We start from the raw sequence: 27,912 nt of genomic DNA, 5'->3' as shown, positions 1-27,912 counted from the left end.
TAGCCTGATTCATTTTATTATTTGTCTCCTCTTCTTTCTCTTTAAAGCACAGAAATACACACACACACACACACACACACACACACACACACACACTGCACGTGTCCTTCTGCACAAACACAACAAATCCTCACAAGATTGACCTCTCGATGCAGGCTTTCACAACAGCCTGGCTCATGCGCAAGACCTCTTGGTGGGCCTTCTGCATATCTCATGCACAGACACTAATGGGGAATCTTCTCCCTTTACCTGTGCCCTTCTAATTGGCCCTCAAACCTCCACCAGCTGGGAATGGGCAGCCATCCAGCATGAATGCGCAAGCCCAATCCCGGTTGGGTTAGACTGGAGATGTGCTTTGTTTTGTGCCTAAAGCCCCAGCCACGGCCTGAAGGGATCCTCCTTTGGGAGCTGTGAGGGGCCTTGGAACCCCTTGGCTGTCCCTGCCTTGCCCTCTCATCAAATGCAAATAAGAGGCAGATTTATCACCACTTAATGAGAAGTCTGAATACTCATGCAATTCTACTTGGCCACAGAAGCAAGTGCATTCCAACACATCCGAAAATGGTGACACAAATGAATTCATGCCTTCTGCATACACCCTCCGAGGGGGGCCCAGTGGATTCACAATGTGAAACAAATGATACCCAGGAGCAGGGGGAAGTCTCCGATGGAAAGAGCTGGGAGATGCATTCAGGGATTAGCCACATCCTCATGTGTCATGCAAAACCTATGCCCATACACACAGATGGAGTGAGCCCCAATTTCCCACATGCTAAGAATCACCAAAAAACAAAACAAAACAAAACACGACATCAAGAATGGGAACGTGGCTGACCGAAGGTTCACCACTGGGGACGTCATGGGAGGGTCACACGTACGAGGGAAAGGAAAGCCAGAACAACAAGGCCCCACTAACATTCCGGTGACAAGACATCTGAAGAGGTCAATTTCCCTCACCTGATTACCCACTGTCCTTAGGAAGTGAGAACAAGACAGTTAAGAGCATTAGACAAAAGAGACATTGGATTAGTAAGGAGAAAAGGTGACAAAATTGAATTCACAAACAAGGTAAATCGAAACAACTAATCATCATGTTTAAAATGCAATGGAACCAAGATCAATTGGAGACACATATTAAGGACTCGCAAATGCACAGAGGGGGCTGGCACATATTTTTCTTTAAGGGAAGAAAATCATAACCAGTTAAGGGTCTATTAACTACCTCCTTATTCAGGGAACACCAACTGTTTTGTTTCTCATGTAAGCAAATTAATCCACCTGGGCTTCAGTTTCTTTATCAATAAAATGAGGAAATTGGAAAAGGACATTGTTAAGGATCCTTCTGGATCTAACGTGTCATCATTTCATCAGTTCCCCAACTAATTAGCACCCTGGAATATCTAAAATATCTTAGAAATAAATGTTTCTGAATCTTCTGTTCCCGCCTTTGATATTGGACATAAAAGAAAATATTGGATATTTCCATGCTGTGCCATTAATAATAATAATATAAATACAAATACAAATAATATAACAATATACAATACAAATATAAATGATAACTAAAATAGCATTAATGTACTACCTTAAGGCTTGCTCTATGCATTACATATATGACCTCATTTGAACTTCAAGAAATCCTAAGAAGTAAGTGTTATTAATATTCCCATTTTACAGATGAAGAAGCTGAAGCAGATAAAGGTAGAATATTTGCTTATTCTACAAAATTAGCAAGTTTCAGAGGTTAGAATCTTTTCAACTGCCAGGCCATGTCCTTGCCCCATTTACTGTGTTCTTGGGAGCTGGCAAAACTGCACTGAGATGCATGTCCAAGCCCTGGGATTCTCAGCACTTAAAACAGTGCCTAGCACATAGTAGGCATTTGATAAACAATTACTGACTGAGCGATTGATTGATTTAAAAAAAATGAGTCAAAAAAGGCAGGACAGGATGCTCTTGGCTGGAACCAAAAGCTTCCATCTTTGATATATGTGACCAAAGCAGCTGAAAAGTCCTTTTCTCTCCTAATGAGAAGAGATGTTGTTGGATATTAGCACAGGTTTGTTCTACTTTTTGTTTTTGTTAGGTGTTCTACCTGTTAGACTGCTCTACCTATGTCATCCTGCAATTTTTCAGGAGGAGGCTGAATTCATATTGAATTCTTCCAATGTCAACTTCCTGCGACATGTGAGGCTCACGTAAGGATGGATACAAAATCAATCTGCTACACAATACCACATGATGTATTTATATCTAAAGGAATTATGGGTAAAATTACTTTGTAATTGAATTACTTTGTCAATTAGGATTTTCAAATAGTTTGTTTTCTAAAAGGACCATAACCCATACACTAAAAATTACCCTATATGGGGCTCCTCCATCGTTATGGGTCTGTATCTGGGAAAGAGCTCCCTCCAAGCAACTAAGGCACATTAGCACCTGCTTTCAACTTTAAAGTCTTGGGGAGTCCTCAGAGCACAAGAAGTGAAGATGTGCACAGATACAGAAGCTGAAAACTAGAAAGGTTCCAATCCAAGCTCCCCCATCCTAGTTTACAGATAAAGAAACTGAGACCAAAAGAAATAATTGCCCAAAGTCACAAAATTAATTAGCATCCAAGGTAAAACTTGCACCCTGTTTATCCTAACTCTAAGGCTGCCTGTCTATTCCCCATGTCCCCCCCTCATCTATACATACAGGTATTCATACCTACATAGGGTTGGCAAATATGTTTAAGATGAAATCGTGCCCATCTGACTGAGAATGGATTTTCCTATTGAACCATAGTTTGTTCCTCGTGTCTAAATACATGGAATTGGATCTTACTTCATTGTCAGATGCTTCACAGGGCAAAAAATGAATAAAAATATCCAAGAAAGTATATAAAAAATAACTTCAACCCCTCGCCCAAACATGTGGCCCTGCCTGCTAAACACCCGTTTTCGAATCCTTTTATGACATTCCCTTTTGGGGAGCTTCTTGGAACTCCCAGATGCTCCAGACCAGGAGTTTGGGGAAGTGTCTGAGGGAAGAGGCTTTGGGTCTTGGTATTAACCCCCGTCCTCCCTTGGTCCCTCAACTCAATTGTTCTATAACTGCAGGGATTATATGACAAGATAATGGCCATCTTTCTACGAGGCAATTGTGGCTTTCTAGCTTCCTCACAGCACTCTGGTTCAAGATGGATAAAAAATGCTGTGGAATTAGGGGTTGAAGACACCCTTTTAACATGATTATCTTATGGAAAGTTCACAGGCAAGAAAAACCTGCAGGCTATGTGACCAGAGCTGATTACATCAGTCCTGAGAGGCTGGCAGGGGGAGACATCCTGTCTCGGATTTCAGATCCAGATTTTGGACTCGAGCTTCTTGACTCCTAAAGGGGTTTGGGGGCTCCAGGACAAACCCAAAGGGGAGACAAGCGCCTACCATTGGCTTCTCAGACTTGACTGTTTTCACTTGCAGGCATTCGTCCCGCTTTGAGGTAGAATTGTTGAGGTCCTTCTGCTCGCCCAAGGCCCCCTGAGTCTGCTGGCCAGGAGATCGGGATGGGCCGTGGCTTCCAGGCTCCCGAGGAGGGGGAGGCCGGGGATGGAGGTCCCCGCGTTGCTTCTTCGTGACATGAGCCTCGGGGCCATGCACAGTCTTCACGTGTTTGCGGAGGGAGCTGGGGTCTGTGTACCGTTTAGTGCAGCCGGGGATCTTGCACACATATGGTTTCTGTAGAGATCATAGCAAAAAAAAAGATACTAGATTAGACTTTTCCTTATTGTCATCTAAAGTCATAATCATCCCAAAGACATAATTATTCTCATGCTTTTAAAGGCCTTTGCCTCCCTTACTTTTTGTTCAATTATTGTTAGTTGCTCCCCATCCATAGTGAAGGAGAAAAACAGGAATCCCGTGTCCCAGAGTGCTTAGAAGTGCCAACAAATATAAAGATTTGACTCAAAAAGCCCATATATGGAGTGAGAGGTGAACCGTATGGCACTGTTTCTGCCCGTGCACTTAATATGCCATGCATGGGTATGCTAATAGTCTTTTGGCCTTAGCTCACCTCTTTGGGTCTCAGTTTCTTCATCTATAAAATGAGGTACCGTGACCTTGGAGATCCCTGAAGCTCCAGATCTAGGATTCTAGGATCCCAAATCACTGACCCTGAATTGTAATTTCCCCTGGTGACTTGAGCTTAAGTTCCTATTTTTTTTTTTTATTTTTCTGAACTTTATAAAAGTTTGATCACTTTCATGACTGGACACACATCATAGCTCTAGAACTAGTAACTATATAATCCACCCTATACATTTTACATTTAAGGAAACCAAGGCACAAAGAAGGAAGCTGACTTGTCCAAGATCATCAAGGAGGTTAGTGGCAGTGTCTGGGTTTGAGGAAAAATCTAATGGGATTTATATCTCCTCCATGACTCTGGACAGAATCAGTAAGAACATGATATCTTGGATGATGGATGCCATTCATTTATTTGTTAGGTTGGCTTAACTCTGTCAGGTAGGTACTTTCCACCCTCTCTAGTTATGGTTTTTTTGTTTTGTTTTGTTTTGGTTTGTTTTGATTTTTTTGGTTTCTTGAAAACCTAGAGGCAGTAGGATGGACCTGATCACCTTTAAGGACCATTTCTATTATATAACTATGAATATGTAGGCGTTAAGAAATGTTGGGTTCAATGTCTTTTCCAGATCCATCCAACTATGTAAATATGAGCAATTCTCTAAGATTATGGTAGATATCAATAAACAAACATGGAAGGAGTGAATATCCTGGGAGGTCAGTCTTCTATCACCTTCCAAAAACCTATCAATTATTCCTTATCAGTGACCGAGCAATTCATATCCCACTATTAGACATGAAATAAACTAAATAAATGTGAAACATTAAGCACTAATAAGCTTGAATAATTTCTACCACGATGATTTCAGTGGATTTTATTATTTAACCCTAATATTCTTATGGCCATTGTTGCACAGATGATTTCTATGTTCCCATCTACATGTATATTCTTGCGATGATGGCCTATTAGAAAATCAACTATGAGGAAATGTGTGAGCTGTCCAATGTGCCCATAGAAATGAGAAAGGGCATTTCTTCCCCAAGCAGGCTTCCAGAAGCATTTTGGCACTAAAAGCCGCCCAGCAGATTACCTGCTCCCTAAAATGCTGAAATGCACTCACTAATGTGGTGAGATCCCTGAAATTACCCTGAAAGCTTCACCCCCAAATGGGAGTTTCCTTTAAAAAGAATTGATTCCCATTAAAGAGAAATTACTCCTATTCAGCAGATCATGTGATTCGTGGCATATATAGAATGAAATGAACACATCAAGCTCCATGCATTAGAGAGAGAATGGCTATAATGACTAGCCTGAGAATGGTATAGCTGCCTGTGATTAACACCCCCCCTCATCCTCCTCCTTCCATTGACACAACTCCTTCCTCCTTGGATATACTAGGACATGAGTCATGGGAAGGGACCAGATCAGTTTCTCATATCTATTGCTGATCTTTATAGAATTCATTTATGTTCATATGCATATATATGTATATATACATTCATATATACTCATTATAAAATATATAATGTATATATATTATACGTATATAATGTATATAAAATGAATATAAATATAATATATATAAATGATTTTACATAAATATCAAAAAAGTCCTGACTCAATGCTCCTTTTGGATTCCCTCAAATACTATTGAACCCAACAATTATTAGATTCTTATTATGTCCTTGTGATAGGAACTCAATAAATAGATATTGAATTGCTCTAAATCGAATGGTAAGCTACTAGTTTAACTTCTAGGAGACAAAGCCCAGGGATAAACAGTTCCTGGCTCTACTTGGGAAATTTAATTTCTGCCACATGAGTCAAAACAACAAATACAAGTGGACGGTCTTAGTTTCCTTTGCCTGAATAAATACAGAAGTGACTATTTGTGCCTAGGTCATCTGTTGGTTGTTTAGCTGGTTACTTTCTTTTTTAAAAATGTCAATTTTATTAATGACATAAATCTGAGAGGAAAAAGGAATACTCTCCATAATAGAATCAGGACCCCAGACTGTCTGAACAGCCTGGAGAAGTAAGACTATAAAAAGGAAATTTATGAAGCACCAATATAGGATTCCCCCCAAAATGTTGCACATATTTAAAAGAGTGAAAATATAATATGCTAGGGCAGAGACCCTGATCACTTTTTACCTGAATGATCAGAAGGACTTTCTAACTGCTTTCCCTGTTGAAGGACAAGGTTTCATTTGTTTGTTTGGTTTTCATCTATCAGGGCCTTCGTGAGTTTTCAGCATTTGTCTAAGAGTTCTCGGGCTTTTTTTTTCCCCAAAGAAGAGATAGACTAATGTAAAAATCATGATTACTGAGGCTTATGGTTTTTATTTTCGTTATTGGCTCACTAGGTTTGGGAAATATATATTCATTTTTACTTTTTGAAATTGAAAAGGTCTAAAAAAAAAATCTCCTTTTCTTAAAATGCATCATCTACAAGCCTATTTAAGACATTGCTTATTGATTAACTAGATTTTTCTAAGCCTAGACGAATCATTCATTCATTTCTTTGTTCACTCATTTATTCGTTCCTTTGCCTGTGAACCAGAGAAGTCTGACAAATTTGGTTAAAATAATGCCTTTTATGAATTGGAAATAATTTTGGTACAGAGTGGGGATTTGTATTTCTAATGTTAATGTTTGTACAACCAAATATTATCTAGAATAAGAAGAAAAAAAACCTTAGTATATATAACCCTAAGCAGTATTTTCCAAATGATTTTGCCACTTTTAGGGATGAAACATATTCATAGGATTATAGATTCTGATAGAACTAAAGGACATTTGAAGAGCCTCCTTCTATTTTACTACTTCCTCTTACATATAAAAAAAACTGAGTGAGGTGCAATTCAGTAGAATATAACTCTCTAAATATTAATGACAACAATAACAATAATTAGCATTTCTATAGTTTAAGGTTTGTGGAGTGCTTTACAAATATTATCTCATTTGATCCTTTCAATAATCCTGTGGAAATTGGTGATATTCTTCTCCCCATTTTATAGAGGAGCAAACCAAGGTTCGGAAAAAAAAAAGATCTGTCCGGCTTCATACAGCTAATACATGACTGAGGTAGGACTCAGATTCAGGACCTTCTGCCCTTAAACTTCAACACCGCCCAGCTATTGTCTAACATGCAGATGGTTATGCTTTCATTTTTTATGCATAGCCTCAAGCACGTAGTTTATATTTAATAAATGTCTGTTATTTGCATGTGCAAGATTGTGATGTTAATAAATGGCAAAGCCTGAAATTCAACTTAGGGTTTATTATTACTATTATTATTATTATTATTATTGGAGACTTTTAAAAGGTGTTGTTCTGGGTAGACCAACCATTAGTAAAACTGTAAAATTTTTCAATGTGAGCATTTACATTTCAGAAATTGAACTACAAGTCAGGGCTTGGTTTATTTTATTGATTATAGAAAATAAAGAAAATGTGAATAAAACAAACTACACTGAAAAGTATGCCACATGTACATCTTTTGTGTGTGTGTGAGAGCCAGTTGTTAAACATTTACAATCATGCCCCTTGCATATGAAATAATCTTGTGATAAAGGTAGGGTCAAGGAAATTTTGAAGTTATTATTTTAGGCTTATTTTTCATATAGAAAATAATTGATTCTTTGAGAGATTGGCCTATTTAATCAATTTCTTAATTCATCTTTTAGACAAGAGAGTTATTCTTAGCCTTTCCCTTTCTTTCCTAGAGTTTTCATTCTGTTTTCTTTGGATTCCCCAAAACATGGGAAAATACCGCTCTGAACCACAGTTACTCTATAGGATATTGAACGAGACGCCAGATCCCTTCCAGAAACTCCAACGACCATAAAGTCAAGTGAAGCTGGAATTAGATTAAAAGCAACACATCCAGGAAAGTTTCTTTTCAAAAAAAGTGAGAGGAAATTCTGACTAATATGCCCAATAGAATAGTCCCACAGGCAGATATTTCCCTTTGCCAGAATCTTCTTTATTAAATTCTGCCACTTGTTTGTATATGAGGCTTCAAAATAAACAGCAAAAACCCTGCATTAAAACCCTTGGCGTTAAAAACCAGAGTTCAAAACGGGTTGACTGGAGTCTCCAACTCGTTCCAATGTCTTCTCCACAGTGTGATGAGGATCCTAAAGGTCATTCAGAGAAACACCAAGCATCAAGCGCATCCCCAGAGACCTCACACAGTTCCATGTGATTCCCTCCGGGAGCCTGAATTCCTTCCCCTTGACATTAAAGTGACAGAGGCACTTTAGCCTTTTCCATCTCTGACCTTCACACGTTGACATCTCCTCACACCTGAGTCTGAACCTACTTTAGCCTTCAGCTAATGGTCAAGTATCTAGCCAAGGGTTAAACAGCCCCACAGGTACCAGAAGCACTTGGGATGCAGGAAGCTACTTGGCGGCGGGTTGGAATAGACAAACTGACTTGTGGGAGGATGTTGGGCTTTCCTAACTTGTTTGGAGAAAGGAGTGAATGAATCAAGAAAAGCAGATTGGAGAGAAAACAGGACAGAAGAGAGATTGTTTCCTCCTCCACACAAGGTACCTTCTCTTCTCAAGTTGTTACCTATGGACAAGTCCTTGTACCTTGTACCCAGTATTGGAAGTAGCCTAGGGAGACCTCTTGGTGCAATGGTCTGGGAGAGACCAGGCTCTCTCTCCGTGATGAGCTGGCAGCACATAACCTCTCCAGGCATCAATATTCTGCTAGAACTAAATGATCTGTCATTTCTTCCAGCCCTAACGATTGATGCTTGTCCAGCTCTATTTTAAGGAACTAAATGCTGTGACCTGAATTAGAGTACGAGGAAAGGGGGAAGAAAATAGTCTGGTCCCATGGTGTTTGAGTTGCCTGTATGGGCTTTTTGTATTCAGCTTTTCCCAGGGCTTAGTGCCAGCTTGGCACTGAAGAAATGATTAGTGCACACTTTTATTCATCGATTCATTCTTACACAAGGACCCAAAGAGCAGGGGAGAAGGGAGGCTGCCTTTTTCCCCATCTAAGAATGGAGCAGATGAATGTTTTCTTATGAAGTATTAGCACCCGCTAACTTCAAACCCTCAGAAAGGATGGCTTTAAACAGTCAGGGGCAGAAAGGCACTACATTTCTTTCCTTTGGATTGGGCTTCTTTTAGCTCTAATTAATATACATTTTATAAGTCAGAGTAAAAAAAAAATCTTCTCAGCTTGTGAGTCTAATTCTCTGATTTCTCCTTCGGAGCGTGGCCAGGACCTTGGGTTTTCAGTAGAGACCATGAGTGTAGAGGTGACTCTGTCACCTACATGACCTCGGCCAAGTCAGCTTCAGTAATTCTCAGTTTCCTCATATGTAAAATGAGAGGATTAGACTGAAGGACCTCTGATGTCTTTACTAGCTCTCAATCTAGGATCCTGAGATCTCACTGGACTCAGTTTCTTTATCTGTAAAATAAAGGAGTTTGGGGGCTACATGATCTCAAAGGTCCCATCAGGCTATTCATCTACAAACCAACACTCTCTGGAAGACTAAGGTAGCCGAGTCTGCTTTTGCCCTCTGGATCCTGCTACCTCTTCTCCTAATTTCTGAGACTAGCAGTGAAGTAAGGAGATAAGAAATTAAGGTTTAAATCAGCCATATATTATCAGCTGCCACACTTAATGGAATCGATTCAACAAGGAAGGTCCGTTAAGTTGTGCGAGGCAGATGCATCTTTCTCCATGTTCTGGGCTCGTGAACGTTAAGTCATTCAAAAGGCTTCTCGTATCAACAAGATTCCTTACTGCATATGGATGACCAGAAGATGGAACCACCGAACAGCAAGAAGAGAACTCTCTGCTGGGGGATTTATTAGTTAAAATCTTTTTTTTTTTTATTTCAAGTTCTCCCCTCAGGTACCAGATCCTCCATGAAGTCCTTCCTGATCCCCCTGCCCCCAACCCCAACCTGAAAGATTTCACTTCCTCATGAATTGTACTCATCTAAGCTTCTGCCTTGCCCTCATCCCATCCACTGCATCCTCGGCAGGGACAGGGACCAGAAGAACATTGGGGGGGGCTACAAGGACCCTCAGAGGTCAGAGTATCCTGCCCATTCATTAGACAGAAGCCTAAACAAGCCCAAGGTGTTTGACTAGCGCAAACTCAGCTCTTTAGACTCACTTTCCACTGAACCACACTGCTTTTCCAAGGCTGCAGCTTCTCTACTAGCAAATTCTCTGCGGACGGTGATTCTACCAGTGCCTGTCTTTGCATCCCTCAGCCTGAGCCCTTGCTTGTCCTACTTCCTGCCATTTCAGCTTCCTTCCAAGCCCAACACAAGCATTACTTCCTACCTGAGACCTCTGTTATCTCTCAACTGCTTGTCCGTGTCTTGTGAATTCCCCATGTTCAGGTAGATTTTGTTTCTTCCTACATGTGGATGTGCTGCTTCCCCTATCAGTCTAAGTACAGACCCATTTCCCTTTTGTTTGGAAATCCCAGTGCCAAGCCCATCCCTGACCCTGCTGTGTAGGATGCATCAATACAAATCCATCCCTAAATTATATGGGGAGATGTGCTATTGGAGCAAAATCATGGTGGACACTTCATTAACGGTAATCGATTGACTGGCATCACGGCATTGACCTGAATTCTTGGCAATGAAAAGGTTCCCTCTTTCCAGTGCCTTTTATTCTTCCCCCGGGGAACTACTCAGTTACCCTGATGATGCACAAAGTTTGAGTTTTCAAAGGATCATAATTATTCCCTGTAACTCTAGGGCTCATAAGGACCTTGGGGTTCAGCCAGCACAACCTCCGGTTGCCCATTTGTTTAGTATCAAAGGCAAAATTAGGGACCCACTCTAAATATCCCGAGATGTGAGGAGAAAGCCACTTGTCCCTTATTAGCATCTACAACAAATAGTCCCAGAAGGGCAAAAAGTCTTTCACAGCAATAATCCCTCCCAGTGCCGGGACGGAGGCATCCCTCCGTTCTGTGAGTTACCTCATTGGAATGGGTCCTGTTCTGGTGTTTGGCTCGGTCCGAGGCATTGGAGAACGCCTTGTTGCAGCCCTCGTGCTCACAGACGTACGGTTTCTCTCCAGTGTGAGATCTCAAGTGGGTTTTCAAGTTTTCTAGTCTGGAGTAGGCCTTGGTACAACCTTCAAACTAAGAACGACAGAGACATCAAGATTAGTCTATCGACAGGGGCTGATCAAACCAAAGAGTAGCCCTGAAATTCTGGGCTTTATCTGATCCCAAGGAACACCTGCCCCAGGAGAGCTCACTTCCTGCAGTTCTCCCCCAGCTCAGGACCTTGCCAGGTGAAGTCTCTGAAGCCAGAGCTAGCAAACACCCTTAAAAAAGGGAGCCTGAGGACATCGGGTCCCCAGTGTCAGACCATGGTTCTGGTCAGATGCCCACTCCTTCATATGGACATAAAAATATATTTTTTTCTTTCCAAGGACCCAGAATATATTCAGATCTGCAAAGGCATCGTGCACATTCCACATCTCTCCACCCCCATTCACTCTGGGAAGGAAAGGCTCAATCCACAAGAGCATTCAGGCTGATCACTTGGACTACAATCCCATTTCCTAATGGTGGACAAGACAGGCAAAATGGCAGGATTCCCAAAATGGGGGGCAGCTCCATAGGATGCAAGGGAAGCTGTTGCCCACGAGTCAGAGGAGGGACTGATGTAGACAAACTTTATCTCCCTCATTAGAATGAGAACTTTGGGAGGGTAATCATGACTGTCCCACAATATATGTATTTCGAGCATTTATTAGGCTATCTAGCACACAGTAGTCACTTAATAATTGTTTGCTCATATATTGGCTTGTGATTTCAATGGATGGGGATTTCATAAAAAGAAAATCCCTTTACCAATGCAAAGCAACATTTCATGTGTGACTTCCAGACTTCCAGAATTCACTGTAGCACAGAGAGGATGACTAGAGTGACCAGGGTCACACAGCCAGAGGCTATCAAAAGAAGGACCTGAATCCTGCCCAGATTTTCAGACCTTGAGGTTAGGTGTTTATGGATGATCCCATATTGTCCCTTAACTCTAAAGAATGAGAACCACTTTTATTTTGTGTTCTGCTAGAACCATGGGTTGAGGAAGCTGCCTCAAATAACCTGACTGCTTTTCAGGCAAATGGCAAGGGCGTCTGCTGTCCCAACAGTATTTGGGATTTCCTAACTCTAACCCGATTCTAACCCAAACCCTGAGATTCCCTCATCCATTCCTTTCTTGAAAAAACAGTCCATGATTAAATTCTTTTATTCTCTTCCATAAGGAATCCCCAAAGACTGGGACAACCCCGACTACCAAACCGTCCCTCACCATTCTCACCAAGATAATCAGCCCCTAGCACCCGCTTCTTTGAAAAGTGCCCTCGCTTCCCTTACTCACAGTGCATTTATGTGGTTTCTCTCCCGTGTGACGTCTCATATGGACTACCAGCATATACTGGGCCTTGAAGGGTTTCTGTTCTCTTGAGCAGTCTAGCCATCGGCACACAAACTCCTTCTTCTCCCCATGGATATGATCATTATTTATGTGCTGCAGAGATATTTGGGAAAGAAGAAACAAATAACACAGAAATGGATTATCCCAGTCTAAATGTTAGGTCACCATAGAAAAGAAAAAGAAAACTGGCCATTTTCTTTTTTCAATAATTCCTTAAGTCTTGGTTTTTATTCCTTTTTTTTTCTTCCTCTCTGGTAGCCTATTTCCCAAGTAAATATTTTAGAAGAATTTGCAATGTTTCCTTTCATAAAGAGGTTTGTTTTTGTTTTGTTTTATTTTATTTTATTTATTTATTTATTTTTTTTTGCTGAGGCAATTGGGGTTAAGTGAGTTGCCCAGGGTCACAAAGATAGGAAATATTAAGTGTCTGAGATCAGATTTGAACTCAGGTCCTCCTGACTTTAGGGCTGGTGCTCCATCTAAGGGATGGTGCTCTAGCAAGAGGTTTGTTTTTTTTTAAGACAATCACCTATAATAACAATCCATATATTTAAAAAAAACCTTGTAAAATCCACAGTATAATAGGAAGACAAGATGTCTTTCTGAACTTTCTCTGAAAGCAGCAAAGGACGGTGGGAGCCCATGGAAGCAGAGAGCTGCCTTGGCTCAGGTGACAAGTCTCTGCTCCTCTAACTCCCATCCAGAAACGAATCCCTCCACGGCATCTCAGACATGGTGAGCATCAGCTCTTTCCTGAAGATCCCCAAGGAGGGGAATCTCATCCCCTCTTTAAAAAACGAGCCCATTGTACTTTTAGACACCTTTCATGGTTAGAAAGTTTCTTTCCGATACAAGTGTAAATGATTCAGGTTCTGGCGCCAAAAAGGTCAAGACCAACCTTCGTCCACAAGAAGACTCTTAAAATAGGTGAAGTTGGCTCCCGCGCCCACCCCTCCACCATCACTCCTTCCAAGCGTTCTCTCCTCTGAGCTAAGGGGAAGAGCTCATCCCAGGATGCTGCTAATTGCATCTGCACGTTTTGGTACATTATCAACAGCAGCTCTTTGATCTACTGCTCCTCTAGGTGGTCTGGTACTTTCGAAAAAGGTATTTTGTCCATGAAATTATCAGCCAAAGTCAAGACCCAGTACTTTAAGACTGATGGTGGCTCCGAGGTAGACTATTCTGGATTCTAGAGATAGGTTAGGGAAAACCCTGACCCACAAAGAGCCAGTCGTGCTTTGTCGAGGTCAAGGAAAGGGGGGCAATTTTGCCCCAGTTTCTGAGGAGAGAGAGAGAGGGAGAACTGGAGGGAGAAAGGGGAAGAAGAAGAGGGAGGGAGAAGAAAGAGGAGAATGGGAAGGGAAAGGGAAAGAAGAGAAAGGGAGAGGGGGAAAGGACAGAGAGAAAGAAGGAGAGGGAGGGGAGACAGAGAGGGAGAAAAAGAGAGAAAGGGGTGAGAGAGAAGGAAAGAGAAGAAGTAGGGAGAAGGAAAGAGGGAAGGTAATAAGGGGAGAAGAAGAGGGAAAAGGAGAGAAGGGAAACAGGGAAGAAAGAGGGAGAGGGAGGAGAGAAAATACCATTTCTTATGTTCATAATTTTGGAGCATTCCTGTGGTAAAGAGATGTGGGTTTCCTGTAAAAGGACGAGTCATTTTTTTTGTCTCCCCAACTTTATTAGCATTTCAGAAAAGTTAAAATAGTGTACAGAACTATATGAAGATAACAGATGTGCTGGACCACGTACAACGGGCCGTCTTTATAAAAGCTTATGCTTCACATGCACATCTGAATCCGTGAATATTACCTTGGACTGTCACAGAAGTCTACACATGGCCAGCCTTTTGAATCTTAGCCACAGGAAGCTTGGATTTAAACGCCTTATTTCCAGGACAGGAGGGGTGGGGGGGGAGACATGGAACTACATCAAATCCATCAACTAAAGTAACTACTGGTCTAATTATTCAAGTCTTAAAAAAAAATCTAACTCAATGCTGAGATATTGGGCCAAATTAGTCCAGAAATGACCTGAGAAATTCAACAAAGATAGAGAAGCTGAATTAAAATCTGCACACTTTCAGCCGGTTGCTAGAACCTGTCTTGGGTTCCCCAGATCTTCAGAAGCTCAGCTCAGAGGCCTCCAGCTGATGCTGACTGGAAAGCAGCCCCCAGAGTCCCCAGCGTCTAAGCGAGGGACACGGTAGTACTGGGACGTTTCCTTTTTGCCTTTTCAGGCTCAGTGTCTCGCCCGGACTAAGTGCTTAATGCCTGTTGACCGATTAATATAAAAAGAGAAGGCCTGACAAGTCACGATGTGGAATCCCCAGGAAGAGCAGAAATCTCCCATCATCTGCTCCTCAAAACTTCACCCTCCCACCCCCCTAGAACGGCTCCCTGAGAGTTCACTCGGCCCTGATCCCGGCTGGCAGGGAGGATGCTGGGGAGGCGCCTTCAGTGGCAGCCTTGGGCCTTCGGGGCCCTCCAACCAGCCAAGAACTCAGAGATCAGGGAACAGCAGGCTGGGCTCCCCTGTCATCAGTGGGGCTCAGAAACGAGCGCTCTGGAGAGCGGGCCTTGCCTGTGAACCCGCGGAACTCCTGCGTTTGCTCTGCTCTGTGCCGGCTGCCACAATTTCACCAACACTGTTGACCGCAAAGCGATTTCCTTCCCTCTCTCTGTATCACCAGAATTTAATTCATTGCCGGGAACAAGGTATATGCTTAGAAAGTACCTAATTGATTACATGAGCATAGGAAGGGGGGGAATTTTCTCCCACAATGACTCCAGATTTCTTTCTCCCTATCTCGGATTTAATAGATAAAGTTCTAGGAAATTATCAAAGGAGTAAACCCAGGAAGTACAGGGGTAAAGACTCGCCCAGGCTCACGCAGATCCTAAATTGCCAAGGGGAGATTTAAACCCCAGGTTTTGTGACTCCAAGGTCAGTACTCTAAGCAGGATGCTTTGCTGACTCGGTGTATAATATCTTCCCTTAAAATAGTGCCATATTCAAGAACCACAAAGAAGGTCTCTTAACTATATCAGTATGCCCTTCCCAAATTATCTGGCTCTCTCTCTCTCTTTCTCTCGCTCTCTCTCACTCTCTCTCATTCTCCCTCTCCCTCTCCCTCTCGCTCTGTGTGTGTCTCTGTGTCTCTCTCCCTCTCTTTGTCTTTCTGTCTCTCTCCCTCCCCCCATTTCTGTCTCTCTCTTTCTGTCTCTCACTGTCTCTGCTGTCGTTCATTGTCTCTCTCTCCACCTCTGTGTCTCTGTTTTTCTCTACGTCTGTGTCTCTGTGTGTATTTCTCTGTATCTCTCTGTCTCTTTCTGTGTGTGTGTGTCTGTCTGTCTGTCTCACTCTGAGTGAGTTGACTGAGGTCAGGGGCTACATTTGAGCAGCTAGTTGGCACAGAGCAGAGACTGTTGGACTTCAGGTCAGAAAACCTGAATTCAAATCCTGTTTCAGTTACTGAGTTGTGTGACCTTGAACAAATCACACATCCTCTTGAAGCCTCAGTTTTCCCATCTGTATAATGGGAGTAAGAATGATGACCACCTCCCACGGTTGCTCCCAAGGTTACACATGCAAAGTATTTTGAAAACATATGTAAATATTAACTATTAGTATTATTGTTGTGGCTCCAATCTGCCCAGTGCCTAGAAGTGCTTTAACAGGTGTTTGATAAATGCTTGTTGAGTGTTTGGTTGCAGTTGCAAGGGAATCATTGTCCTCGATTCCTTTCACGTTGGGCTAGCTCGCTGCCTTTAAAGTTTCCGAGTTGTTGTCTGTGCAGCTTCGGTGAAAATCTGACTTTTTTTGTTTTAATCAAGTAAATAAATAATTTAACCGGAGGGAAAACACTCGTGCGTAAATTCCAAAGAAGTCTCCGACAGAGACAGGTGGCCTGCCCGAGGCCCCGGAGGCAGAGGGAGATAGATGGGCTAAATTACGAGTGTTCTCCGTGCGCCGTTGCTGGATGAAGAGGAGAGAATGAGCCCCAGTGGGCTGGTACCCAGGACGTGAACCTCCCTTTGTGCCGGCTCTGATCCGGGGGCCTCCCAATGGGAGCCGGAGAAGCGCGTGCCCTGGGGAAGCCAGAGCTGTAGAGAAGGGGGATGGTTTGGGGGCCACTCTGGAAAGCTTTAAAGGTGCCCCTTCGCCGTTCGGATCCACAGCGGGCGTGTGAGCTCCATCGACTTCCAGCTGGCAGCCCCGGGACTCGTCCAACCCCGGAGAGAAGGGAGGTGGGCAAAGGCTCCCGTCTCCTGGTAAATGAGTAGGGGGGGGCGCTCGGGCCTTTTAAGTGCCTCTCCCTTTGATGCCTGGCACTTAACGCCAACCAAGTGGGCCGAGCGCTGTCACAAGAAAGGGGCTCGTTAATGCCTGGAGAAAAGCGGGGCCGGATGCAGGCTCGCTCTCCCCCCCAGACAAACGTACGGCCGTGTGTGACGGACTCACCAGGCTCCCTCGCCGCCACCTCCTTCCCGTAGCTGAGAGAGTTTTATTCGGTCTCTCTCCAGCCTCCCGGCTGCCACCATCTGCAGGCTGGAAGCACTTCCCTTTGGTGAGCCCTGCCATCAGCCTTACAACCCCTTGTGGTGTGTTCCCGAATGAGTGACTGGCCCCTCCCAGGCCTTTCTTCCTTGTCTATCCCACGGGATGATGAGAGCCCCTCCCTCACGTGCTACTTCGTGAAATTGATATCGATTCCAGCCTTAAGCGACGAGCATCCAGAGTCTCTCCCCAAAATCGTCTTCTCTCCATCTCTACAGCAATAACATTACATAACCAATATGTACCGATACCAATGTTCCAATTGTCAACCTTTACGCAGTATATGGTAGATGCTTAAACCTGACAGAAATATTGGTGGACAGAGCCCCAGCCAGAATTCAAACGTGGTCTCAGACACTTAGGAGCTGTGTGACCTTGGGTGAGTCATTTTGCCTCAGTTTGCTCTTCTGGAAAATGAGCTGGAAAAAGGAATGGAAAACCATTCCAAGATCTTTGCCAAGAAAACTCCAAATGGGGCCCCAAAGAGTTAGGCAAGACTGAACAGCAACAATGGCAGCCGGCATTTTCACGGTGACTTCAGTTGTCCTAATAGCTTTGCAAACAATATCTTATTTCATCCTCACAATCATCCTGGCATTTCATAGGTGGAAAAACCTTCCCTTTTCTAAACATCCTTACTACTATTGGGAAGGGCACCATCAAGCCAAGCACTCATGTTCCCAATGGGATGCTTCAGGTATATTCGGTCAGTCAATAAACATTTATTAAGTGCTTACTGTTTACTACTATTGGGAATGGCACCATCAAGCCAAGCACTCATGTTCCCAATGGGATGCTTCAGGTATATTCGGTCAGTCAATAAACATTTATTAAGTGCTTACTGTTTACTACTATTGGGAATGGCACCATCAAGCCAAGCACTCATGTTCCCAATGGGATGCTTCAGGTATATTCGGTCAGTCAATAAACATTTATTAAGTGCTTACTGTTTACTACTATTGGGAATGGCACCATCAAGCCAAGCACTCATGTTCCCAATGGGATGCTTCAGGTATATTCGGTCAGTCAATAAACATTTATTAAGTGCTTACTGTTTACTACTATTGGGAATGGCACCATCTAGCCAAGCACCCGTGTTCCCAATGGGGTCCTTCAGGTGTGATCAGTCAGTCAATAAGCATTTATTAAGTGCTTACTGTTTACTACTATTGGGGAGGGCACCATCAAGCCAAGCATTCATGTTCCCAATGGGATACTTCAGGTATATTCGGTCAGTCAATAAACATTTATTAAGTGCTTACTGTTTACTACTATTGGGAATGGCACCATCAAGCCAAGCACTCATGTTCCCAATGGGATGCTTCAGGTATATTCGGTCAGTCAATAAACATTTATTAAGTGCTTACTGTTTACTACTATTGGAATGGCACCATCTAGCCAAGCACCCGTGTTCCCAATGGGGTCCTTCAGGTGTGATCAGTCAGTCAATAAGCATTTATTAAGTGCTTACTGTTTACTACTATTGGGGAGGGCACCATCAAGCCAAGCATTCATGTTCCCAATGGGATACTTCAGGTATATTCGGTCAGTCAATAAACATTTATTAAGTGCTTACTGTTTACTACTATTGGGAATGGCACCATCAAGCCAAGCACTCATGTTCCCAATGGGATGCTTCAGGTATATTCGGTCAGTCAATAAACATTTATTAAGTGCTTACTGTTTACTACTATTGGGAATGGCACCATCTAGCCAAGCACCCGTGTTCCCAATGGGGTCCTTCAGGTGTGATCAGTCAGTCAATAAGCATTTATTAAGTGCTTACTGTTTACTACTATTGGGGAGGGCACCATCAAGCCAAGCATTCATGTTCCCAATGGGATGCTTCAGGTATATTCAGTCAGTCAATAAACATTTATTAAGTGCTTACTGTTTACTACTATTGGGAATGGCACCATCAAGCCAAGCACTCATGTTCCCAATGGGATGCTTCAGGTATATTCGGTCAGTCAATAAGCATTTATTAAATGCTTACTGTGTTCTAGGCCTGTGCTAAGTTCTAGCTATAAAAAGGGAGGAACAGGCCCTGCCCTCAGGAGGCATCCAGTCTCCTGAGAACCATTCTAGCTCTCACTCTGCAAAGTCTTGATTCAAAGCCAGGTCCTCCAAGCTGCAACTTCATGTTCATTCCAGAGCAAAAGTTTTCCTCTCCCCCACCAATCAATCGAGCTAAACTTATCACCTCCTTCAGTGCGGTGAGGAACTGTGCTAAGGGGGACATAAAAAGGCAAAAAATGGAGGCCATCTTCCAGGAATATATCCTCTGGTCAAGGAGATAACACAAAGAGAATGAGCTGTAGCCAGGATAAACAGGAAATAATGAATAGAAGGAAATCACGACAATTAATAGGACTAATTAAAACAATTATTAGAAAGTCTTCTCGGTGAAGAAGGGAGCGAAGTTAGAACCTCAAGGAAGTCACGGAAGTCCGTGGTCAAAGTGGAGGAGCAAGGGGGACAGTCACAAAGAATGCCCGGGGCTGGAAAATGGAGTGTCAGCCAGGGGCCAGGGACACTAGGTCAAAGATAAAAGTCTAGAAAAGGAGGAGGGGACCAGGTTAGGAAGGGCTTTGAATGCCGAGCAGAGGATTTGGGTTTAATCCTGGAGGGGGCAGAGAAGAGGGACTCCAGCAGGTGAAGAGATGATTTGTTCCTTTGCCTCTTTTCTGTGAACGTGAGGGCTCTGCCATCACTGGGTGGGCTTATCTCTTAGATCTCCTCCCTCCCTCGATCTCAGCACCTTCATGCAGAAGCCTGACCAACCTGATCATCCCTTCTCCTCCATCAGCTCTCTATTCCTCCAACTCCTTCCTTGCTCCCTAGCTGTAATGTCACCTCATATGAAAAAATTGAAGTCTAAGCCATGACGTGATTTATTCAAGTTTGTACAAGTAGTACAATTTTAAGAAAGGGTTATATTTGAATCCAAGTCTCTCAGGGCCACTATCATTACTTATTATTATATTATATTATATTTATTATATTAATCTGGCCAAGAACTCCTGCCTTCAGGGCAGGAGAGCGTATTGGAGGGCAGGGACGCCCCTGACTGAAGGCAGATGGAGTTCCTGAGATGGAAGACAGTCCACATTTGAGCCTTTGCAGCCCTGGTGACGTGGATATCACAGCATGAAACAGAGGAGTATTAAATGGTAGTTAGGTAAGGGTTTAAATTTTTGTTACAGACGATCATATTCTCTGGGAACGGGTGATCTGGGAAGAAGACAGTTTTCTGGTGAGTGTCAGCTCAAAGAAACCACTCTATTTCAGGGTGTCAAGTTGCTGTTTGTAGAACCTTGGACATCTGGTCCCATTCTTAGAAGGGGCAAGATTTCACAGTTATGGGAATGTTCTACCAGGGTATCTGATAAGGGAGAAAATTCTGCTTTTAGGAAAATCTTTTTTTAATAGTGAAACTGTATAAATGACGAGTGTAAACACAGATTGGTCTTGAAGTGGATTCCCTGAAAAATAATCTTGTCCTGGTTCCCGTGTTATTTGAAATTTTGCAAAATATTTTAATGGAAAATGAAGTTCATTTGTTATTCCACAGGAAAGAATTTAATTCTCATCTTCCTCCTCCAGAGTCAAGTTCCATGCTCTTCGGTGTCTTTACTAAACATCAGTTCTTCAAACAGCCCAACCTGTAGTTTTTGAATGCTAAATAGTGAGAATTCCCAAGGGATCATTCAATTTCTGACCCCTGCATGAAAAAAATAACCACTGTGTTTTTTCTCTGAAGGGCTTTTTGTGACAATTTTAACACAGCGAGACAGACATAATATCCTGGAGAGAAGCAAGCTTACAGGATTGCATTCCTGACCCAGGAGAAAGCATTCACCCTCAGGACAAAAAGGGAATCAGAGTATGCTTAGTGGGGGGAGAAGGGGGAATTATATAATCCCAACCTTTATATTTTAAAATTTACATGACTCTCTTCCCCCTAAAAAAAAAAGATAGCAATTTGGTTCCAAGCCAAAGGGATTTTTCTAAGAGTCTCCTTGACGTTTGGGAGAAAGGAAGGGGCTCTGGAAGAATTGTCAGAGGGATGTCATGTGATGATAAAAGGATTCCATCTCACTAAGATCACTTCTTGCAGCTTGAGCCGACGTGTCTGGATGTGGTGAGTGAGCTAATAAAGAGACCGGGCTCCAGAAATGCCAGGGGTTTACAACAACCTACCTGGATTTCCTGTGGAAGTTGGTGGGGCTGTAAATGGACGGCTGAGGGAATGGCTCCTTCTCAGAGAAAGCTGCCGGGAGAGGCGCTCCCCTAACTTTGCTCCCTATAATTGCTATGGGCAGAAAGGACTTTCCTTTGGGATGTTTTCCCATTGCATCCATGTGCTTTCCTTTAAAAGCTTCAACGCTCTCCACCTCTCACCTCCCAGAGATTAGAACCTCTTAATTTCTGGTAGTCTCATTACCTTCAAAATGACTTTGTATTTGAAAATTAATAATAATAATAATAATAATAATAGCCAGCATTTGGATAACAAATTATTACCTACAAATTGGTAACTTGTTTTTACAAATATCTGACTTATTCATTCAATCCTGCAAATGTTATTTATTAGAATTATTTTATAGTTGGGGAAATTGAGGCAAATAGATCTGACGTATCTTGCCCAAGGGGGCAGCATATGACCTCAAGTCTTGCTGACTCCAAGCCCAGCGTTCTAACTACTGAGCCACCTCACGGCCTATTTATAACAATTTTGCATATAGATATCCATGAGCAGAATGTTCCTCACATTAAATAAACAGTAAGTCCCTTGAGGACAGGGACAGCTTCAGTTTTGCTTTTATATCTTCCGTGCTTATGCTTAATATATTTTTGTTGCCAAAAACATGTGGGATCAACCATAACTCGAGAAACTCAACAAGACTGGATCATCTATCATCAGCTCAGGAGGTCAAGTCAAGGTCTAATGGGTTGACATTATGTGGTTTTAATGAGTAAAAGGAAAAAGAAAAATATTCCATGGAATACAGTAACAAAGACCAACAGAAGAAAGTTTGGGATTTACTTTGCATGTATTTTATATCCACCCAAATGTACACATCTTCTCTCTCTTCTTAGACTAGGAACCCCCATAGGCCAAGGACTACTTTTGCTTTTTCTTCCTATCTCTAGAGCTCTGCACAGTATTTGCACACAGTGGTACTTAATAAGAGCTTGTTTATCAAGATTCCAAAGTTGCTGGGCTAAGCAAACACTGTGAAGAAAAAAGTTAGACCTCCTTATGCTGAGGAATAATAACAAAACATTTCCCAGAAATTCTGAAAGGAAGAGATTATAAATAGAATTCCCAGGATGCCAAAAGGTCGACCCCAAAGGAAACACATCTAGTATCGGATGATTTACACATAGCTACGGCTAGAAAGCAGACTCAAATTAATTATGACTCAACTAATTACAGAGCTGGGGAAGCAGTGCTACTACCTGACAAAGATGAATTCAAATTGGCGGAGCATTAAGCAAGGCAAACAGGGAAATTCTATTATGATTAAACGCACCTTTGAAAATGAGAGAATATCGGTCCTAAACACCTGTGTGACAAATCTCAAAGTAACTGGACTTGGAGAGGAAATGTTAACTGATTTGTAAAAAAGACTTATTCAGATAATGATACACAGTGGGATCTTCCAATCCTCTAGTAACGGAATGGAATCAAGGCAAGCAGCTAGATTACAGATATGAAGAGAATCCTTAGACATCAAATAGAGAACCCCAATTGCCGGTGTAATTGCCCAAGCAAAGGGTTATGGTACCATGTGAGGAGACAGAAGCGCTTCAAAGCCAGAGATTGGGGATGTAGAAGCAGCAGGATTTGGCAACATTCAAAGTGTGTGATAGAAGAGAATGAAAAGGCAAGATTGACAGTGAGGTGGCAACCCTGGGAGACGGATGAGTGGCGATCCCTTCGATAGAAAGAGGGAGGTCGGGAGCAGGATTCGTTTGGAAGGAAAGTTGAGGAGCCCTGTTTTGTAAATGCTGAGTCTCCATATAGTTCTTCCCGCCTGTCTATGTAAGCATGTAACTCTTGAAAAGCCAGTTTGAGGAAGATTCTGCTTTGCACATGTGTGCTGACTGACTAAAAGAACTGGAATGGAAACTGAGAGAGAGGACAATTTCAAATTTACATTAAACATTCACAAAACTCAAAAAAAATTATAGATAAATTCAGAAAAGCAAAATGTAAAAACATATTGTTTATAGGAGAGGCAGCATGGTCAAATGGATAGGAAGATGACCTTGTATGCAACTAGACCTGGGTTCAAGAACTCCCACTAACGCATAATGGCTGTGTGATCAAAGTGAGCTGGGAAATCCTCTAAGATTGTAAATTACAGATGCATCATCAGAGGTGAGATTCTTAATTGAGGCTCTTCCTCACAATGATGACCTCACATGTCAAGGCTAAATAAGCAATAAGCAAAGGTCAAATTACAATAAAATAAGTACTAAATAAACATAATCAAAAGCTATGGGCTTATGTGGACACTGAACTTTTTTTTTTCAAATAGTGTATGAGTTAAAAAACAAATAAAATATATATAATCACTAATTAGGGCATATATATAATTAGTGATTAGCTCAAATACATACACACACACACATATATATTTGACCTAATCATTAATTAGTGATATATATGTGTGTGTGTGTATGTGTGTGTGATATTAGTGAAATATATATGTGTAGATAGATAGGTATAGATAGATATTTGACCTAATTATTGATTGTATGTACGTATGGTTACCAAATATAAATATATACAGTGTGTGATCATAGCACTGATAAGAGGTAAACTTATATCCCTCAAAATTTATGGCAGCAAAATTAAAAAAAGAAAATTAGTAAGTTGAATGAAGTTTAAATGAACAACAAGAAACAAGATTAAAAGTTATGGAAAGAAAGAAATTACTAACATTAAAGGAAAAATCAATGAAACCATGAACACAAGAAAAACTCAATTGATATATAAATCAAATGATTTTCTAAAAGACTAATAAAACCAATAAACAATTAGCGAATTTAATTTTTTAAAAAGGAGAGAAAAACAAATTGTCAGAATTGGGTAAAAGGAAGAAGAAATCATGAAAAATGCAGAAGAAAGAGAAAAAACTAAATGTATTATATGCCAGAAACTAGAAAATATAAAGGAAATGGATCCATATAGACAAAAATACAAAATACCCAAAATGATAGAACAGAAAATAGAAGAATCTCAAGTCAACATTGGGACCACCATACTCAAAATCCCTAAATTCATCAAAGAATTCTGCCAAATATTCAAAGAACTAAAGCCTCCACTATTCTCTTGTTATCAAAAACTTTTTTTTAAAAAAAAGGTGAAAAACAACATTTTATGGTACCATTTGGTACCAGATACAATCAAAATACATCAACAGAATGGAATAGAAAATAGAGGGATCAAAACCAGAGGCAAACAATAGACTAATCTTTACTAAATCCAAGATCACAAAACACTGGGATGGGCTGCATTCTGTCTACAACAAAATTGTTGGCAAATTTGGAGCAATACGATGATAAAAGTTAAGAGCTCCACATTTTACCCAGATGTTATGTTAATTCAAAGTAGACTAATAAGCTGAATAACAAAGGATAAATTCTAAAAATCAGTAGAAAAGTGATATGTAGTCATCACATATTGATTGATCATCTTGAATGACCAACACATGAGAAATTAATGAAGAAAAATTATGGATTTGACTACATGAAAATAAATAAATTATCTGTAACAACATGATAATTTTGTAAAGTGTCTTGTTAACCTGAAAATGTTCCTTGTAGAGGAAGTGGCATATAGTGGTTAGGCGACGGACTTGGAGGCAGGCTGGATTCAAGTAACATCATATCCATATTAGCTATAGACCCTCCATAAGTCACTTAAACTCTCTGTATTTCATTTTCCTTATTTGAAATGATTTGGATTGTGGGACTTCTAAGTTTCCTTCTAGCTCTTAAATTACAATTCTGTGATCTATTGATAAAATTATTAATATTATTAATATTTCTGTGATGTGAGCCACTAATAATAACTGTTATTGTTATCGCTGTATCCAAAATAAGGGGGAAAACAGATTGGGAAATTCTTTGAATTGATATCTAAATCATATAATTAAGACAAATTTATAGGTGTAAGATCCTCCCGTAGATAAGCAGTCAAAAGGTATAAATAATCGGTTTCTAAAATTCAGAAAATATCAAAAACAACTGAAGATTTCCTTAAACTTCTTTAACAAGTAGAGAAATTGAAATGAACACAACTCTGATATGAAACCATAAACTTGTTAAATTGACAAAGTCATTTAAAATAAAATTCAGTGCTGGTAGGGCTGTGGAGAAACAGACAAGTTGTGAATTAGTGTAATCTGTCTCTGATATGACAGTTTTGAAACGGTTCTTAGTCTGAACCAGTAATCTAGCTACTAGGATTCTACTGTAAGAGTATTATTGCAAAGAAAAATAAAGCCTATTACAGGAAAATATCTACCATGCTATCATTTGCAGTAAGAGAAACTTAGATATACACATGTGTCCACTTCTGATCCTTGGGTTTTTTCCCTAAACATTTTGGTCCCTCCCCTCCTATTTCCTTCCCTTCTACATTCCCTGCTCTCTTAATCTAGAAAATTAGGGTAATAAGATCAATCTGTGTAGAATTCTTTAATCAGGAATAAACATAATTTTAAGCAAACCACTGGGGAAAGGAGGAATATGGCCAGTTAGTACATACATATCTGAGGGTAGTGGATAGCAATGAGAAAACCTAAACATTTTTCTTACTTGGGCCTTTTTATGGCAATGAGCTCATTTTAAAAGTTCATCCATTTTCTTGTGAGTCATAAAAAAAGAGAAAGGCAATGAGAGTCAATCAAGAAAGCCTTCTTCTTCAGTCCCCTGTCTTCATCTCCCAATAATAAGCGCTTCCCAAATTCTGTTTTACCTATTTTTTCTCCCTCTCAACTTTCCCCCCCACCCCGGGTTCTCAAGCTGCATCAGTTATCAAGCTCTTCCCCCACAAGATCTTCAGAACTTGAATATAACTTCAGAAGAATTAGAACTGACCCAAAATGGAAAAGGCTGCATCAGTAAATAGTGGGTCAGTTCTCTATCACTGAAGGTCCTTGAGCAAAGACTGGATGACTATTTGTCAGGAAAGGTCGATAAGGAGATTCTAACTCAGTTTTGAGAAGGACTAAGAGGTCTCTCACATCCCATCTAATTAGGAGTTTCTGTCAGTGACATCTAATTATCCCAATAGATTACCTAAAATCTTAGTTCTAAGATACCTCTGCCTCTTCTATGTACAGAATCAGCATTTATCCAGGATGATCTCGGCGGGGAGAAGGGGACATCTGGATTTGAATCCTCCCTCTCTTTAAAAAGAGAAGGTAGGATTCAATGGTTGCCTTCCTCTGAATGTAAAATCCTAGGATAAGATCATTAGATGGATTGGGAACTGGTTGAGTAGCTGGACCCAAAGAGTGGTCATCAGTTGGTAAGCTGTCCTCATTCTTCCAGCTGTGGGGATCTTCTCTCAAAGTTACCTTGTATTGATTTGGGCCACTTAGAAGATTTACATGTAAGTACATATATTATTCCCCAAAAAACTACAAGCCCCTTGAAGACAGGGATGGTTTCTTTTTGTCTCTATATTCCCAGGACCTACCATAGCAGAACTGACCGAGAAGGCTTGGCTAAGTGGAACACAAGACCCAGGGTGATAATAAAGAGCCACGGGACTTCACCATGATTTATGAAAAATGGTGGAAGGGACGGGGGATGTTGAGCCTTGAGAAGAAAAGCCCTGGGCAGCTTTTGGGGTGAGCTAGGATGTTTAAGTATTTGAGGGAATCTCAGCTGGGTGATCGAGGAGACTTACTCTGGTCCGAGAGTAGGAGAAATGAGAAGAGGTCACAGTGACCGATTTCAGTTCTATACAAGGCAAACTTTCCAGCAATTCCAACTGCTCCCCAAAGGCCCAGATTGCTTAAGGAGGTGACGGGCTCCTCCTCCCGGACAGTGGTCTGCCGTAGACCAAATTCACGTTCCTGTACCGGTCGGATAAACGGCCTCAGAAATGACTTCCAGCTCGAGATGACCCGGGGAGGGTCTCTCTCAGTCCAGCACTCCTCCATCCCAGGCTTTCTCTTCTTACCTGCCAGTGCGGCTCTTGGCTCCCCGGCCTGGCTCTGCCTCTTCAGAGCTTTCTGGACTCGAAGGGGAAAGGACGAGCCTAAGGAGCGGACGTGTCAGGACAATATAAATGACCGTGAGGGGAGAGCTTGACGCATGGCTCGGGAAGCCCAAGAAGAATGTCCACCATTGTGTGCGATTATGGATCACATCACAATCTAATAGCAATTTTTATTTAATCAATAATTTCCATGCTGAACAGACAGCCCTGTTACAGAGAATCGACAAGCAGGTACTGATAGCACCAGGCCTTGTTATTAATCTTTACCCTGCTGCCTTATCAGCCAAACTACTGGGAGCCAGCTCCCGGGAGCCGGCCCGGAGGGGCAACATCCCTCCTTTTCTCCCTTCCTTTCCCTGCAAGTACATGGGGTATTTTTGTACTTTACACATGAAGTTTATTGGAGCTACCGGGGGCTTGATTGCCACAAAAAGGTAATTCATAGGAAGCAATTTCACAAATCAGTAGGACCGGGCCTCGACCACTGCTCGGCGTTAGCCTTTCCAAGCTCATAAATCATACCTTCTCTTTGAGATGTCAATCGCCAAGGAGCTTTGTAAAAAAAAAAAAAAAAAAAAAAATG

General features: G+C 41.6%; 1 protein-coding gene across 1 annotated transcript in view; it reads right to left on the bottom strand.

Annotated features, from left to right (window-relative positions):
• GLI3 (GLI family zinc finger 3) overlaps positions 1-27,912 on the bottom strand; it is a 252,438-nt gene that overhangs the window by 10,357 nt on the left and 214,169 nt on the right. The window contains exons 11-13 of the mRNA XM_051978548.1: positions 12,467-12,616; positions 11,050-11,214; positions 3,429-3,719 (exon numbers count right to left, since the gene is read on the bottom strand). Coding sequence (XP_051834508.1) covers positions 3,429-3,719; positions 11,050-11,214; positions 12,467-12,616 — 606 coding nt within the window. The remainder of the gene's footprint in view (positions 1-3,428; positions 3,720-11,049; positions 11,215-12,466; positions 12,617-27,912) is intronic.

The sequence above is a fragment of the Antechinus flavipes genome, chromosome 1 (genome assembly GCF_016432865.1).
Source record: "Antechinus flavipes isolate AdamAnt ecotype Samford, QLD, Australia chromosome 1, AdamAnt_v2, whole genome shotgun sequence".
Taxonomy (NCBI): domain Eukaryota; kingdom Metazoa; phylum Chordata; class Mammalia; order Dasyuromorphia; family Dasyuridae; genus Antechinus; species Antechinus flavipes.
Note: the sequence above shows the minus strand (reverse complement) of the source record. Positions and strands in the feature narration are given on the sequence as shown.